General features: G+C 36.1%; 2 protein-coding genes across 2 annotated transcripts; both read left to right on the forward strand.

Moving 5' to 3' along the window:
* Window positions 1-1018: 1018 nt before the first annotated feature.
* Window positions 1019-7070, forward strand: LOC111469453. The gene is made up of 5 exons (XM_023114719.1): window positions 1019-2530; window positions 2900-3699; window positions 3913-5157; window positions 6320-6553; window positions 6945-7070. Exons 1-5 carry the CDS (start codon window positions 1348-1350, stop codon window positions 7038-7040), a joined length of 3558 nt encoding a protein of 1185 aa, XP_022970487.1. The 5' UTR covers window positions 1019-1347; the 3' UTR covers window positions 7041-7070.
* A 1091-nt stretch (window positions 7071-8161) lies between these two features.
* Window positions 8162-13927, forward strand: LOC111469476 (beta-glucosidase BoGH3B-like). The gene is made up of 9 exons (XM_023114755.1): window positions 8162-8379; window positions 8454-8658; window positions 9752-9842; window positions 10780-10925; window positions 11012-11255; window positions 11995-12099; window positions 12188-12370; window positions 12440-12641; window positions 13316-13927. Exons 1-9 carry the CDS (start codon window positions 8220-8222, stop codon window positions 13807-13809), a joined length of 1830 nt encoding a protein of 609 aa, XP_022970523.1. The 5' UTR covers window positions 8162-8219; the 3' UTR covers window positions 13810-13927.
* The last annotated feature ends 1292 nt before the right edge of the window (window positions 13928-15219 follow it).

Genomic DNA, 15219 nt, shown 5'->3' on the forward strand with positions numbered 1-15219 from the left:
AAGTTTTTTTATGGTCTTAATTCAAGTTAAATTAACCTATGAAAAGTTTTTTTTTTTTTTTTGTAATAATTAATATATAATAATTTTGTCTATAAATTAAATAGTAATAATTTAATTATTAATTCTTATTCGGAAAAAATCTATCAAAATTATCAAACTATATAATGAGTTAATTGTTGTGTCTCAAACAATTTATTGATTTACCATGATAAAAAATAATTCATCATAAAATTTAAATTATATGGATTAAATTGTTACTTATTAAAATTTATATTCTTAATTATTATAAAATTTAAAATATAAAAAGTTATAAATTAAATTTAATGAAAAAATTTTAGATACCAATCCATAAATTTATGAATTTATTATTATGATTATTATTATTATTATTGTTTTGAAAGATATGTTGTGTTACAGTATAAGGGGTGAAAAAATAGGAAAAAATACTGTTTTTTTCAAGTATACGTAAAAAAAAGTACATCATTAAAGAGATTTAATCACAGAAACTAATTTAATTTTTTTTAATAATAGTGCCTAATTGGCAACTAAGCCAAAATTAAATATCAAAACTAGACGTCAATCACCGTTTCAAAGATCGATAACTAATTCTCCCATTTTTACACCGTAGTCAATTCTTAATACGCTCGATTAATAACTTTGGTTAACAAAATGATTTATAAGATTTAACCAAAATATGAAGTTAAAATAGACCCTTATAAAAACTTTAAAAATATTTTATACATTATGTGATTAATATTTTAAAAATAAAGTATTATATTAAATTTAAATTATATGTTATTTACTTTTTTACATTAGAAGATATGTTAATATTTGTTAAGATTTAAAGACCTAATAAAGTTTTTTTAAAATTTAAAGATAAAATTATAAAATTAAATAAAAAATATTTATATAAATTATAGGAATAAATTTACAATTTAACTGAATTTTAAACTAATCATTGGAAAGTGGATAAAGAGAAAAAACAGGATATCAAAATGCGCGCCTTCCTTCGGCTACCTGTTTGCTATTTTGTCTTACAACATTCAAAAGATAGGGCCCTGAAATTGAGGATCTCTCTTCTCTGCTCATCGCCAATCGAAACATTTTCTAAAAATGAAGAATGAAGATGCAGCGATTCGGAAATGCTTCTATCAATCTTCCAACTCGTAATTTTATCGTAAGTTCCCTTGACGAAGAAGATCATTCCAATTTTCAGTTTCGCCCATTTTTCTGCATCGTCATTGACCTCCGTTGTCTCGAGGACTCTATCTTTTCTGATCGATTATTCAGATTCTTTGGTCTCTCTTGTGATTTAGCTTAGATCAGATCTTATTGTATTGAAGAGAAATGGGAATCGATGCAGAAGATATCAAATTATGCGTTTGTAGAATTGTTCATCTGTCCCTTAGGGTTAGTCATAGATTTGTACAGAAGCGTCCTTATATGGCCGGTACATTGTTGTGTCTCTTCATCTTGTACATTTTTCTGCCGTCTGTTCTTAGTTTGATGTTTTACAGTTTGCCATTTATTGGCTTAATTGGAATGCTCCTGGCCTTTCGGACTTCTAGAAAGTCCACAATTCGAGTTGAGAAACTAGAAGATAAAAAAATAGAGGTCTCTAAACTGTCGACGGCCACAATTACTAGAAATCGTAGCGCCTACTTACGAAATGCAACCAGTCGGCGACAACGATTCAAAGAAAAGAGTGAAGCATGGAGACCGGAAGCTACCAATGCTTCCGGAGGAAGCACGGATCTTTCGGTTGAATCCGATAACTCGAAATCATTGATCGAGGTGAAAGAAACACAATCTATTGACTCTGTAAATAATAAATCTGGTCATTGTACGTCAGTTGAGGAAGATATTGAAGTTTCCAATAAAGAAGAACCGATTTTAGGCTCGGAGTTAGTAGTAAAACCTGATGTCGTAGCTTGTGATGGCTTAAGCTCCCAGACTAATAAATCTGATAGCGGTGGCGATGAGACGAAGAATGAAAGCTCGGAAGATCCAGAGGATGAAGATGAAGAGGAGGCACGAGAGGATAGGAATAAAGCTGTGGAGTGGACAGAAGATGATCAGAAGAATTTGATGGATCTTGGGCTTTCAGAGATTGAAAGGAACAGAAGATTGGAGAGCCTTATTGCGAGGAGAAGAGCCAGAAAGTTGTACAGACGAAAAAATGAAGAAACTGCTCTAACAGTCGACATTTTTCCTCCAGGTCAAATTCCCAAAATTATCGCTACAAGGAATGGTCTGCTCAATTTGGTAGATGGTTGTAGAGAGATGGAAGGCGTGTCATGGCCTGGTTCTGCTCCTTCTATTTTGTTGCCAACGAGAAATCCTTTCGATCTTCCATATGATCCACATGAAGAGAAGCCAAATCTGATGGCCGATAGTTTTCAACAGGAATTCACAGCAGCCCACCAAAAGGAATTAGCATTCTGCAGACACGAGAGCTTTTGTTTTGGACTCACTTACCCAGAAGAAATTGGGGGACTGGGATACCACCCCAGATATCGAAGACCTTCAAGTAATATAATTAATTCTCCTTTCACTTTTTGTTTTTTCTGCATCTTCTTATTTCATTACTAACTGTTTACAAACTATAAGTATTAACAAATGAATTTTTTTTATGTTAAATTGTATATCTGATTCCTGTGACATATGGGCCTCATTTCAATTTGGTTCTAAGAATTTCTTTTGTTTAAATTTCATTTTGGTCTCTGAATTGTTCTATTTTGGTTTTTGAACATTTCCTGTTGGGTATAAACTTATGAATAGTTTCTTTCGAATATTGTTCAAGTTTTTAGAAGCCCCCACCCTTTGAATTTCAAGCTGACAAGAAAAGGGTGAAGGCATCACTGAACTGACTCAAAAAACTATGGTGTCTTTGTTTTAGTTTCGATTGCAGATAAAGGCGAGCACGATTGGCTAATTGAACAGCTATTATTTAAAAGCGATCAAGTCCCCCGCCCTGCAAAAGATCCTATTGATATAGAAACCAGAAGCATTCAAACTGAAGATTCAACACAAACCAGAGATGCTAATTCAATGGAGCTTGAAAGCGATCAAGAGAAGGAGATTCCGCCAGATTCCGAGAGTGAACTTGAAATGGAACCAGAACTGATGCAAGACGGTAATAGCCAATCAAGTCATTCATCTTCATTGGATAAACCCGAAGATTTGATCTGTGATGATGTCAGAGTGGTTTCAAAAAGCACCGAGTCAACATTGAGCAGTGCAGTGAACAAAAACTTGAACTGCAGAGTATTAAAGAGCAAATTAATAAAGGAGACACTCTGTGAGTTTAGCCCCATGGCATTTGATAAGAACAAAATGGAGGAGCGTTTTCCCTATCCAGATAAAGTGGTGTGTCACACTCCAACTTACTCCATTGCTTCTGACATGCAAGTAGAGGTCTCTGAAATTGGCTCCCCTCCGACTGTGGATGGGAACAATACTGATGGAGAATCGTTGAACCCTGACTGGGAGATTGAAAAGGAGGCAAGTTTTGGAGGTGAACAAGATGACTTGGGTCCGTTGATGGAGGTGCGGTTTAATGAGATTGTATCGGGTGTACAGGAGGAAAAAGTAAAGGCATTGAGTGTCAAAGAAGCATCGTCCCCTAAAACTATTAAAAGTCCAATGGCCGAGGAGCTGGTGGATTATCCTTCTCAAGTTGTCCCTCAAATGCCTGAGGTCAGTCTCTATCTTCATGCAATTTTGATTGGTTGAAGTCTGCTAACCATGAATTTGACATACCCAACAAAAGTAACCAAAAGGAACAAATGAATTTTATGCAGATATTTCATTGAAATTGTTTGAATTGTAACTGCAATGTGTATTTACTTTACATACGTTCCGAAAGAAATTACAAACTTATAAGCATACTGCTGATTCACTTTGTTGCAGGAGTTGTCTTTTCCCACAGATGATGATGAAGAAGCGATAAGTTGCATTGTTGACCAAATAAATCCAGAAGCTCTAGTGAACTTGGAAAACATGGCAAAAACCAGTGAAGATGGAGACAATGGATTGGAGATATTGGTCAAACAAGAGGACGATGGAAATGGAACAAGATCGTTGGAGGAGACTGACCGAAACTCTAGCAAATCTTTTAATGTTGGTTCGGAGGATTCTTCTGGATGTCAAGCCCACTTGCACCATGAACATTCAGAAGAAGGAAACAAAAATATGGATCAAATTACTGTGAATGGAGATCTAGGCTGTGCTCATAAACATCTAGAAGAAGAAATTAAAAGCAAGGATAAAATTACTGGCAATGGAGATCTTGGCCGGGCTCATGAACATTCAGAAGAAGGAAGTAAAAACACAGATCAAATTACTGGCATTGGAGATGTTATAGAGCCAAGAAAGGTTGAAGAACAATTTGAGTTTATTCACGACAATAAGAATCAACCGAATGTCGTGGAAGCTGAATTACAGAGTTCTAAAAATTCCTTGAAATTGCCTGTAGAGGACGACTCGGTCAGTTATGGACGAGTGCCTCTTGCTTTCAATGACATAAACACTTCAGAAAATCAACAAAGTGAATTTCAGAAGTCTATTGAAGATCTTGTAGAGCCAAGAAAGGTTGAAGAACAATTGGAATTCATTCAAGACAAAAAGAATCAACCAAATGCCGTGGAAGCTGAATTACAGAATTCTAAAAATTCCTTGAAATTGCCTGTAGACAACTCGGTCACTTATGGAGGAGTGCCTCTTGCTTTCAACGACATAATGTGTTCTAGCGCTTCAAAAAATCAAGTAAGTGATGTAAAAAGTGAATTTCAGAAGTCTAATGAAGCTTTTGTAGAGCCAAGAAAGATTGAAGTACCATTGGAGTTGAAACAAGACAATAAGAATCAACTAAATGTTGTGGAAATTAAATTCCAGAGTTCTAAAGATACCTTGAAATCAACTATGGAGGACGACTTGATTAATGATGGAGGAGTGCCTCTTGAAATAGTCTCTGATGCATCACAGAATCAAGTAAATGCTGTGCAAAGTGAATTTCAGAAGCCTAACGATGTCATGAAATCAACAGTGGAGCAAGACTCGGTCACTGAAAGAGAACTTCTTGATACCACAGCAGGATTATCTCCAGAGTCTTCAATGGAAAAACAAGTCCATATGGACAAGGTCTCCTTATCACAGGTTCGGTTTCGAACATAATAAATTTCTTTGTTGCTCTGAATTTCTAGATTTTAGTTTTATGATTACTACACTTCTGCTTATAAAATTACTTTTCATTTTTAGAAATACTTTCTGAAATGTTTCCCAAAATTTTAAAAGTATATCTGAAAGTTGATGGGAGAACAAAGGAATACCAAACTAAATAAATGTGGTTCTAGAAATAGAAAAGGTGGGGCCTGGATTTGAACCTTTAACCTAAAGGGTTGGTTGCTATGCTCGTGTTGGTATGCACAATGGCTCGAGATGAATTTAAGTTGGGCTTTGAAACAAGAGATTCTCGGTGAAATAAGCACTTTTGGAGGAAGAATCAATGACATACTTCTCCTAAAAGTCCTAGAGGTACTCCCAAGGATTAGCTTTGTAAGTGCTTAAAAACATTATCTTTGTAAATAAAAACATTTTGTAATCACTTGAAATGTTCATCAAAACAGGTGCTTAAAATTTGCCAAGTCACTTGTGACATCTAATGAAACAATGTGTGTGAGATCCTACATCAGTTGGAGAGGGGAATGAAGCATTCCTTATAAGGATGTGGAAACATCTCCCTAGTGGATGCGTTTTAAAACTTTGAGGGGGAATGAAGCATTTCTTATAAGAGTTTGGAAACCTCTCCATAGGGGATACGTTTTAAAACTTTTAGGGAAAGTTCAGAAGGAAAAACCTAAAGAGAACAATATCTACTAGCGGTGGGCTTGAGCTGTTACAAATGGTATTAGAGCTAGGCATCGGGCGGTGTTCCAGCAAAGACGCTGGCCCCCCAAGGGGGGTGGATTGTGAGATCCCACATCGGTTAGAGAGGTGAACGAATCATTTCTTATAAGGGTGTGGAAACCTCTTTCTAGTGGACGCGTTTTAAAACCTTGGGGGGAAGCAGGAAAGGAAAAACCCAAAAATGACAATACCCCCACATGAAAATTTCTTAAAATACTTTTAATGAAGGGTCTCGTAAAAGTCATTTCAAGCTTACTGTTAACCACTCCAAACTCACCCCATGACTCTACATAACACAAATCACTTACATTGTTCTTTGTATGTTTCTTTTTCAAGTGCATGTTCAAGGTACAATGGGAATACAATTGCTATTTTGACTCCAATATCTTTGACTTTTAATGCATTTTAACAGGATCCCATCGTGTTCCACGAGAATAACCCAAAAACCATGGAGAAGGATGATAATAAGCCTGCTGACTCCGTCGAAGCCAAAAACAAGTTCATCAAAGACCTTTCAGAACAAAAGGGTGAAAAATCCAACTTGGATGCCAAGCATGAACTTGAAAAAACAAATCAGAATTTGAGCTCACCAAACTCAGAGCCCAATGTTGATGTGAAAATCGCAGAAATCACTGTACAAGATGAGGTAATTCTTCCTTTTGTCTCCAGATATTATTATCTTTCAAATTTCAAATCTAAATATCAATGCAGACAATAAAACCGAGACCTCAATTCTGTGAAGAAATTTATAGAAATGTCATAAAATATGAAGAAATTTATTTTGGTTAATTTGGTGCTTATTTTAGTTTTTTAACTGTCTGCATATTTTGGATGAGTACTAAAACAAAATAGAATATATGTCTCGATTGATAGAATCTAATGATTATTATTTCTTGGTATATCATAAATATTTGGTATATGTAGATAGGTAGCTTATTAGTATTTATATTCATGTAGAAGATAAATTCTTCATGTAACGATTATTATTTTCTTGATATATCATAAATATTTGTAAATGTCATAATATATGTCGATAGGTAGCAGAAATTACAGCCAAAGAAGTTGAAGTTGAAACTGAACCAACACCCATTACCAACAAAAACATGGAAGCTGTTGGAGGTAATATATTGTAAATTTCATAAATAAAAAAAGAAGAAAAAGAAAAAAAAGAAAACAAGAATCTGATGTTGAGGATGATGACATGGAGAGTTGCTCCAAAGATTTGAATGGCAACCACTGCAATCTAAGAGCAAATGTAATGGGCCTGCAAAAGCCCACATGTTTGGCCCATGAAAGCCCAGTAGATTCTTCATCGTCTGCAGATTAAGGGTCCCTGAATTGTGGCTTGTTATTTTGTAGTAGTCATTTATGACTGAAGTTATTTTAAGACTGAAGTTATTGATTAGTTGTAACTAAAATCAAATGTAATTAATAGTCCGACAATTATTATTAAATCTCCTATTGATAATGATTTTGAAACTAGTAGGTTTAGTTGTGATATCTCGCACTTCTTAAGAAGATTCATGTCGTTTAGGTGTGTTTATTTATCGACCACGGGTGCAAATAGTCTTATCTTACATATTCTTTTCAAGATACAACAACCTAATTGAAATGTTAATTCAAACAACTGAGTGTGCAAACTCAAACCTCTACAACAAATAATGTTTTTAGCCAATTGCGGGACTCGAGGTTATTTATTTAAAAGGGTAGACTCCAATAAACAATACATATTAAATCGTTCATAAACTTTTAAGTTCTATTTGATTTATAAAAATTCAATTGCATAATAAATTTATAATCAGACTCTTTCAATGAAGTTTATCCTCCCATCTATCTCGCTGAATGAAGAAGGCTGAGAGTGTGTAGCGAAGGATATTGGGATAGGTCAAGTTCCAGTGGGGATCGGATCCTTGTATCCTGCTAGCGAGTCCTTCCACCTGAGAATCAAATAAAGTCTTTTCTGTTAAAGTTCAGTAAACCTTTGTACGATATATCTTGCTCTTGTTTTGTTCGATCAAATCAAACCTGCTTCAATTTTATGTTTAATAAATTTATGTTTGAATATGGGAAAATTTGAGTTGGAAATGCTAAATTCGTGGATTCCTAAACGGATATACCAAAAATTTAATTCTCAAAGATATGAAAATTTTGAGTATTTGTCAAAAGTTGAAAAGCAACCAAAACAAGATGCCTTGTTTAGATACTAAATTAATGGCAAGTTTAGATACTAAATTAACCAAAACAAGATACTTCTTCATTCCGCATTGCGTTGCGCGTTCTTCATAGCTCGAGCTCTGAGGAAAAAAGAAGAAATGGAGCCTACCAATTACATCTACAGGAATCCTAACGCATCCGTAGAAGATCGGATCAAAGATCTTCTCTCGCGGATGACTTTGGCGGAAAAAATTGGTCAGATGACTCAAATCGAGCGCACTGTGGCCACTCCCTCTGCCCTTAGGGATTTCGCGATCGGTAATTCGTTGCTTGTGTTCTTCAATTCCATTGCCTGATTGCTCTGATTTGTACTGTGGCTGTTTGATTTGTAGGGAGCGTTCTCAGTGCCGGCGGTAGCGCGCCTTTTCATCAAGCGGTGTCGTTGGATTGGGCGGAGATGATTGATCGGTTTCAGCATTCGGCGCTTCAGTCGCGGCTTGGAATTCCGATCATATACGGGAGCGATGCTGTCCATGGGAATAACAATGTTTATGGTGCGACGATTTTTCCTCACAATGTTGGCCTTGGAGCCACCAGGTTAGTAAATTCTTCTTTATTATTGAATTTTGTGTTGAACTTTGAAAATCACGATGAAGTGTTTGGGGATGAACTGGTAAATCGGCTACCTGCTTATTTGAATTCTTGAATTTGTATTCTCTTTACCGTTCATATTCATCCAATTCTTGAATTTTCTGTTGAACTTTGAAATTCACGATGGAGTGTGTGGGGATGAACTGGTGAATCGGCTAACAGCTGATTTGTTTTCTATGGCTTAGTTGTTTGTTTTCCAAATCCAGTTTCTCTCTTCGAATTCTGTTCGTTCTCTCTCTCTCTCTCTCGCTCTTCTTTTTCTTCTTTTTTTGGTCTTTTTTTTTACTATTATTTTTATTTTTCCTTATTTATCTCTCTCTCTAACTTTTTTTTTTGTTATTTATCTCTATTTTTCATTATTATTCTGAGTCTCCGATTTTAGCAATATAGCATATTTATTATCGTACTAAGTAATTGGGAATAAAAAATTATATAATTTTAACGGTATTTATTTAATAAATAATCTAAAATATAAGATATTTTATTTATGTTAAAAGTTTCATTAATACAAAAAAAAAAAAAAAAAAAATCATTGATTAATACTTTGTTTAAGAATATACCATTAAACTTTTGTAACGGATTTTTATAAAGATAAAAGAGGGTTAACTTTATTTTAAAATTTCATGATTTTTTTAATGAGATTTTTTTTTTTTTTGAAGTTCAGGTATATTTTTATTCATTTAGCCTATTATTTATAATAAATTTATTAATGAATGAAAATTAAATTAAAATCTAGTTTGACTTAAGAAAATTAAATTAGAAAATTAAGTGACGTTAATTAACTGTTGGAAGTTTATTTGAGTAATTTTGATGCTTTATAATTATTTATTAACTAATGAAAATTAATTAAAATTTAGTTGGTTATAATTATTTTAATAATTTGAGTTAATAAAAAAAAATTAACGGACAATAATTACTTAATTATTATAATAAATTATTCTTCAACTTCGTACTTTTTCTAAAAAAAATGCCCATCCGTTTCAATTTTATTTTCAAAAGAAATATAAAAGAATCTCAGTATGATTTAAATGGATGATAGAGATGCTGATTTGGTTAGAAGAATCGGGACGGCAACAGCTCTTGAAGTTAGGGCGAGTGGTGTTCACTATGCATTTGCCCCTTGTGTTGCTGTAAGTAGTCATGTATAACTGTATAATATGTCTGTGTGTTATATATAGTTTTTCTCCTTTCATTGCGTATGTCCTCGATTAACATATTTTTTTGTTGAGGAGGGTTGGGAGGGAGTCCCACACTGACTAATTAAGGGGATGGTCATAAGTTTATAGGTAAGTAATACATCCCTGTTGATACGAGGCCTCTTGGGGAAATCAAAAGTAAAGCCATGAGAGCTTATGCTCAAGGTGGACTCATACCATTGTAGAGGTTTGTGATTCTTAACTTGGTATCAAAGTCATGCCCTTAACTTAGCTCGGTCAATAGAATTCTCAAGTGTCGAACAAAGAAGTAGTGAGCCTTGAAGGTGTAGTCAAAAGTGACTCAAGTTACTTTTTTGGGGCTCCAGAGAAGGAGTCAAGTCTCGATTAAGGGGAGGATGTTCGACAGCTTCATAGGTCTTAGGGGAGGCTCTGTAGTCTACTTTGTTTGAGAGGAGGATGGTTAGGAGGGAATCCCACATTGGCTAATTAAGGGGATGCTCATGGGTTTATAAGTATGAGATCCCACATCGGTTGGAGAGGGGAACAAAGCATTCCTTATAAGGGTGTGGAAACCTCTCTCTACCAAACGCGTTTTAAAACCGTAAGACTGATGACGATACATATCGGGCCAAAGCAGACAATATCTGCTAGCGGTGGGCTTGAGCTGTTACAATAAGTAATAAATACATCTCCATTGGTATAAGGCCTTCTAGGAAAACAAAAAACAACAAAATCACGAGAGTTTATGTTTAAAGTGGACAATATCATGCCACTATGGAGATCCGTGATTCCCAACGGTTTTCAGTCTCTACTAGAAGCATCCGTTTCACAAATGGTCTCCTAAGAAGTTTTTATTTATTATATGTTCTATCAGAGTGAAAAATGTATTCACTTTAAATAATTATGTCAGGTAACCAGAGATCCAAGATGGGGAAGGTGCTATGAGAGTTACAGTGAAGATACTGAAATTGTTAGAAAAATGACTTCTTTAGTTGAAGGGTTGCAGGGGAAGCCGCCTGAAGGGTACCCAAAGAGCTATCCATTTGTAGCCGGAAGGTATACAGAACAGTTTGTCCATATTTCCTGTTTGCTCTGAATGTTCTTGTAGATCCCTTCTAATTGTTTATTTCTACTTACCTCAGAAATAATGTTATAGCATGTGCTAAACATTTTGTTGGAGATGGGGGAACTGATAAAGGTTTGAATGAAGGAAATACCATTACATCTTATGATGACTTGGAAAGGATCCATATGGCTCCTTACCTGGACTGTATAGCTCAAGGAGTTTCAACTGTTATGGCATCTTATTCGAGCTGGAACGGACGTCCGCTTCATGCCGACCGTTTTCTGCTGACAGAAGTTTTAAAAAACAAGCTTGGGTTTAAGGTTTATTGGACATTGATCTTTTCTGCTACTTATTTATTGTGTTTGTATTTGTTAGACCCAAATTTGCTTCTTATCGTCTGTCACGCGGTCATATTTTCTGCTTAGAGCGTTCATGCATTTCGAGTTATCCTCAAAGTTAATTAAGGGGTTGATCATGGGTTTATAAGTAGGAATACATTTCCATTGGTATAAAGCTTTTTGGGAAAACCAAAAGTAAAGCCATGAGAGGTCATGCTCAAAGTGGACAATATCATATACCATTGTGGAGAGTCGTGATTTCTGACATGGTACTAGAGGCATGCCCTTAACTTAACCATGTCAATAGAATCCTCAAATGTCGAAAAAAGAATTCTAAAAAATGACTCTCAAGTGTCGAACAAATGGTGTACTTTGTTCGAGGGCTCCAAAGAAGGAGTCAAGCCTTGATTAAGGGGAGAGGCTGTTCGAGGGCTCCATAGACCTCAAGAGAGGCTCTATGGTGTACTTTGTTCAAGGGGAGGATTATTGAAGATGGTTGAAGATTGTTGAAGATTGTTGGGAGAGGAGTCTCACATCTGCTAATTAAAGGGTTGATCGTGAGTTTATAAGTAAGTAGTACATCTCCATTAGTATGAGGCTTTTAGGTAAACCAAAAGCAAAACCACGAGAACTTATACTCAAAGTGGGTAATATCATACCATTGTAGAGATTCGTGGTTCCTAACATAACTGTTACATTGTTTTGGTATTACTCGATGCAGGGTTTTGTTATATCCGACTGGGAAGGAATTGATCGTCTTACCCGACCAAGAGGCTCGAACTATCGATTTTGCGTCTCAGCTGCAGTTAATGCTGGAATAGACATGGTAGATTTAAGGCCTAAACTACAAATTCATCATTTATTGGTTACTTGAGATTTAAGTATCAAGTTTAAAGAACGAAATCGATATGCAGGTAATGGTGCCGCTTCAATATGATCTGTTCATCAAGGAATTGCTGTTTCTGGTAGAATCTGGGGAGATTCCAATGGCTAGAATTGATGATGCTGTTGAACGGATATTGAGAGTCAAGTTCGTTGCTGGTGTTTTTGAACATCCTTTCAGTGATAGATCATTGCTAGACGTTGTTGGCTGCAAGGCAAGTTTCTGAGCTTTAAAACTTTTTTCTTCTCAAACCATTTTTAATATTCATGATGCTTCGTTTCAGCTTCACCGAGATCTAGCTAGAGAAGCTGTTCGCAAGTCATTGGTTCTGTTGAGAAATGGTAAAGACCCAATGAAACCCTTTCTTCCCTTAGACAGGAAAGCCAAGAAGATTCTTGTGGCTGGTTCACATGGTGATGATCTTGGATATCAGTGTGGAGGGTGGACAATGTCATGGGATGGGATGTGTGGCAGAATCACGATTGGTATATACCTTGCTGCATCTATTCTCAATCTAGAGTTATTTTCTAGTTTTGTTTAATAATATTTCTATTATGTATAAACTAGTTGTAATAGCTCAAGCTCACTGCAAGCAGATATTGTCCTATTTGGGCTTTACCTTTCGGGTTTCTTCTCAAGGTTTTTAAAACTTGTTTGTTCGGGAGAGGTTTTCACTCACTTATAAAGAATGTTTCATTCCCCTCTCCTATAAAGAATGTTTCGTTCCCCTCTCCAACTAATGTGGGATCTCACAATCCCCCCTTCGAATTCAGTATCCTTGCTGGCATACCACCCGAAGGGGGTGGATTGTGAGATCCCACATCGGTTGGAGAGAGAAACGAATCATTATTTATAAGGGTGTGGAGACCTCTCCCTAGACCCTTGGCCCCGAAGGGGGTGGATTGTGAGATCCTAGATTAGTTGGAAGGGGAACGAAACATTCTTTGTAAAGGGTGGAAACCTCTCCCTAGACGTGGGCCCCAAAGGGGGTGGATTATGAGATCCCAACGTCGATTGGAGAGAGGAGCATACCATTTTAAGGGGAAGTTCGAAAGGGAAAATCCAAAAAGAATAATATCTGCTGGTGGTGGACTTGAGTTGTTACACTAGTTGAGTTATGTTTAAGTTATTGAATCTAAGTGATTGTTATCGTTCTTAGGCACCACCATCTTAGATGCAATCAAAGAAACGGTTGGAGACAAAACAGAGGTAATATACGAGGAATATCCATCAACAGACACCTTGAATGATCGAGATATATCTTTTGCTATCGTGGTTATTGGTGAAAGTCCATACGCCGAATTCACCGGCGACGACTCGAAGCTCATTATACCGTTCGACGGAAATGACATTGTAAAAACAGTTGCTAGCAAAATCCCCACACTGGTAATTATAATATCTGGTAGACCTCTTGTTTTAGAGCCAACAATCATGGAGAATGTTGAAGCTCTCATAGCTGCTTGGCTTCCTGGAAGTGAAGGAAGCGGGATCACCGATGTTATCTTTGGCGATTACGATTTCACGGGTCGATTACCAGTTACGTGGTTTAGAACGATCGAGCAACTCCCAGTCCATGCTGAGAATAATTTGCAAGATTCATTATTCCCTTTTGGCTTTGGGTTAACACATGGTAAGGAGAAATCTCATGAGTGATCATATGAGTTCAGTCATGAACTGAATATATTCTACAGGAAATTGTGCTGATAGTTTGTGGGGGAGTTTGTATGCGTTGTTTTTAGTTCAATAAATTTGGCTCAGTTTTTTGTTGGAATCGTGTAGAGTTTGTACCATAAAAAATGGCGGTATGTTGTCATCGTAGTAGATATTGTTTGTTTTAGCCCGTTACGTATCACTGTCAGCTTCATGATTTTAAAATGTATTTACTAGGGAGAGGTTTCCATCTCCCTTGGAGACCCAACGTTCTCGCTAATACGCCGCTCGTTATTTAGCTTTGATACCATTTGTAATGGTCTAAGCCGACTGCTAACAGATATTATCTACTTTAGTCTGTTATGTATTGTTAGCCTCACAGTTTTAAAATACGTCTACTAGGAAGAGGTTCACACCTTTGTAAAGAATGTTTCGTTCATCTCTCCAACTAACGTGAGATCTCATTTTCCATTCCTCTTCAACTTGGGCTTTTATAGTTTTACTATGATATTTGAGGAGATCAAATATCTTCATTAGTTTGAGATATTTTGGTTTCACAAAGCTAGTGCCTTCATGCCAAAAATAAAATGGACCACATCACTAACTTTCCTATGACATAAATGGAAGACAACCTTCTCAAGGAACATTGTTGATCTTACCCTCGTCAAGAGGTTGATGATGCAATTGCATAAGGTCGAGAAGACAACACTTTCCCTTGCATATCATGTGCGATATGGGTTGCAAGTGTCACAATTGCACTCTTGTGGTAGAGGGACAGAAATTGTACAACACTTGTTCTAACTCCAACGAACAAGTTAGCTATGAGAAATTCGAACGACAACGTCGGCGTATGATCGAACCTCGAGTCACGTTTGCAAGAAATGTTTTAGAAAACATGAGTAAGGAAATACATTCGAAAACAAAAATTAAAGAAAGCAATGTTATATAACTATAAACAAATAAAGAAACACTACGGTTTAAATAACATATAATTCAGGGCAGGAAAAGGTGACAACTAGTCATATTCTCTATAATACATTTTGAGGCATTTTAGCCCTATAGCAGGTGTAGACATGATCTTGGTGAATGTTCATCTACGGAAGTATTTACACAACATGAAATAGATTTTGATGAAAGCATGTAAAATAGCTTTGGAATTGGCATGCGCCCATAAACAAGACGTCCTGTACAAACATGATTGGGACATTCAACATACAGCCGTAGACAATACACCTTAGACAAGTATGGCCGTGACAATAGGCAGCCTCCATCCTGACCCCAAAACCTCCTTCTACCGAGCTACTACGATTACGCCTAAGGACGTACCCATAAGGAAGATCCATTCCTTACTAAACCGTTGAAATTTTGAATTGAAGAAAGCAATTCACGAGCAGGAAAAAGCGACGCCATGGT

The sequence above is a fragment of the Cucurbita maxima genome, unplaced genomic scaffold (genome assembly GCF_002738345.1).
Source record: "Cucurbita maxima cultivar Rimu unplaced genomic scaffold, Cmax_1.0 Cma_Scf00040, whole genome shotgun sequence".
NCBI lineage: Eukaryota > Viridiplantae > Streptophyta > Magnoliopsida > Cucurbitales > Cucurbitaceae > Cucurbita > Cucurbita maxima.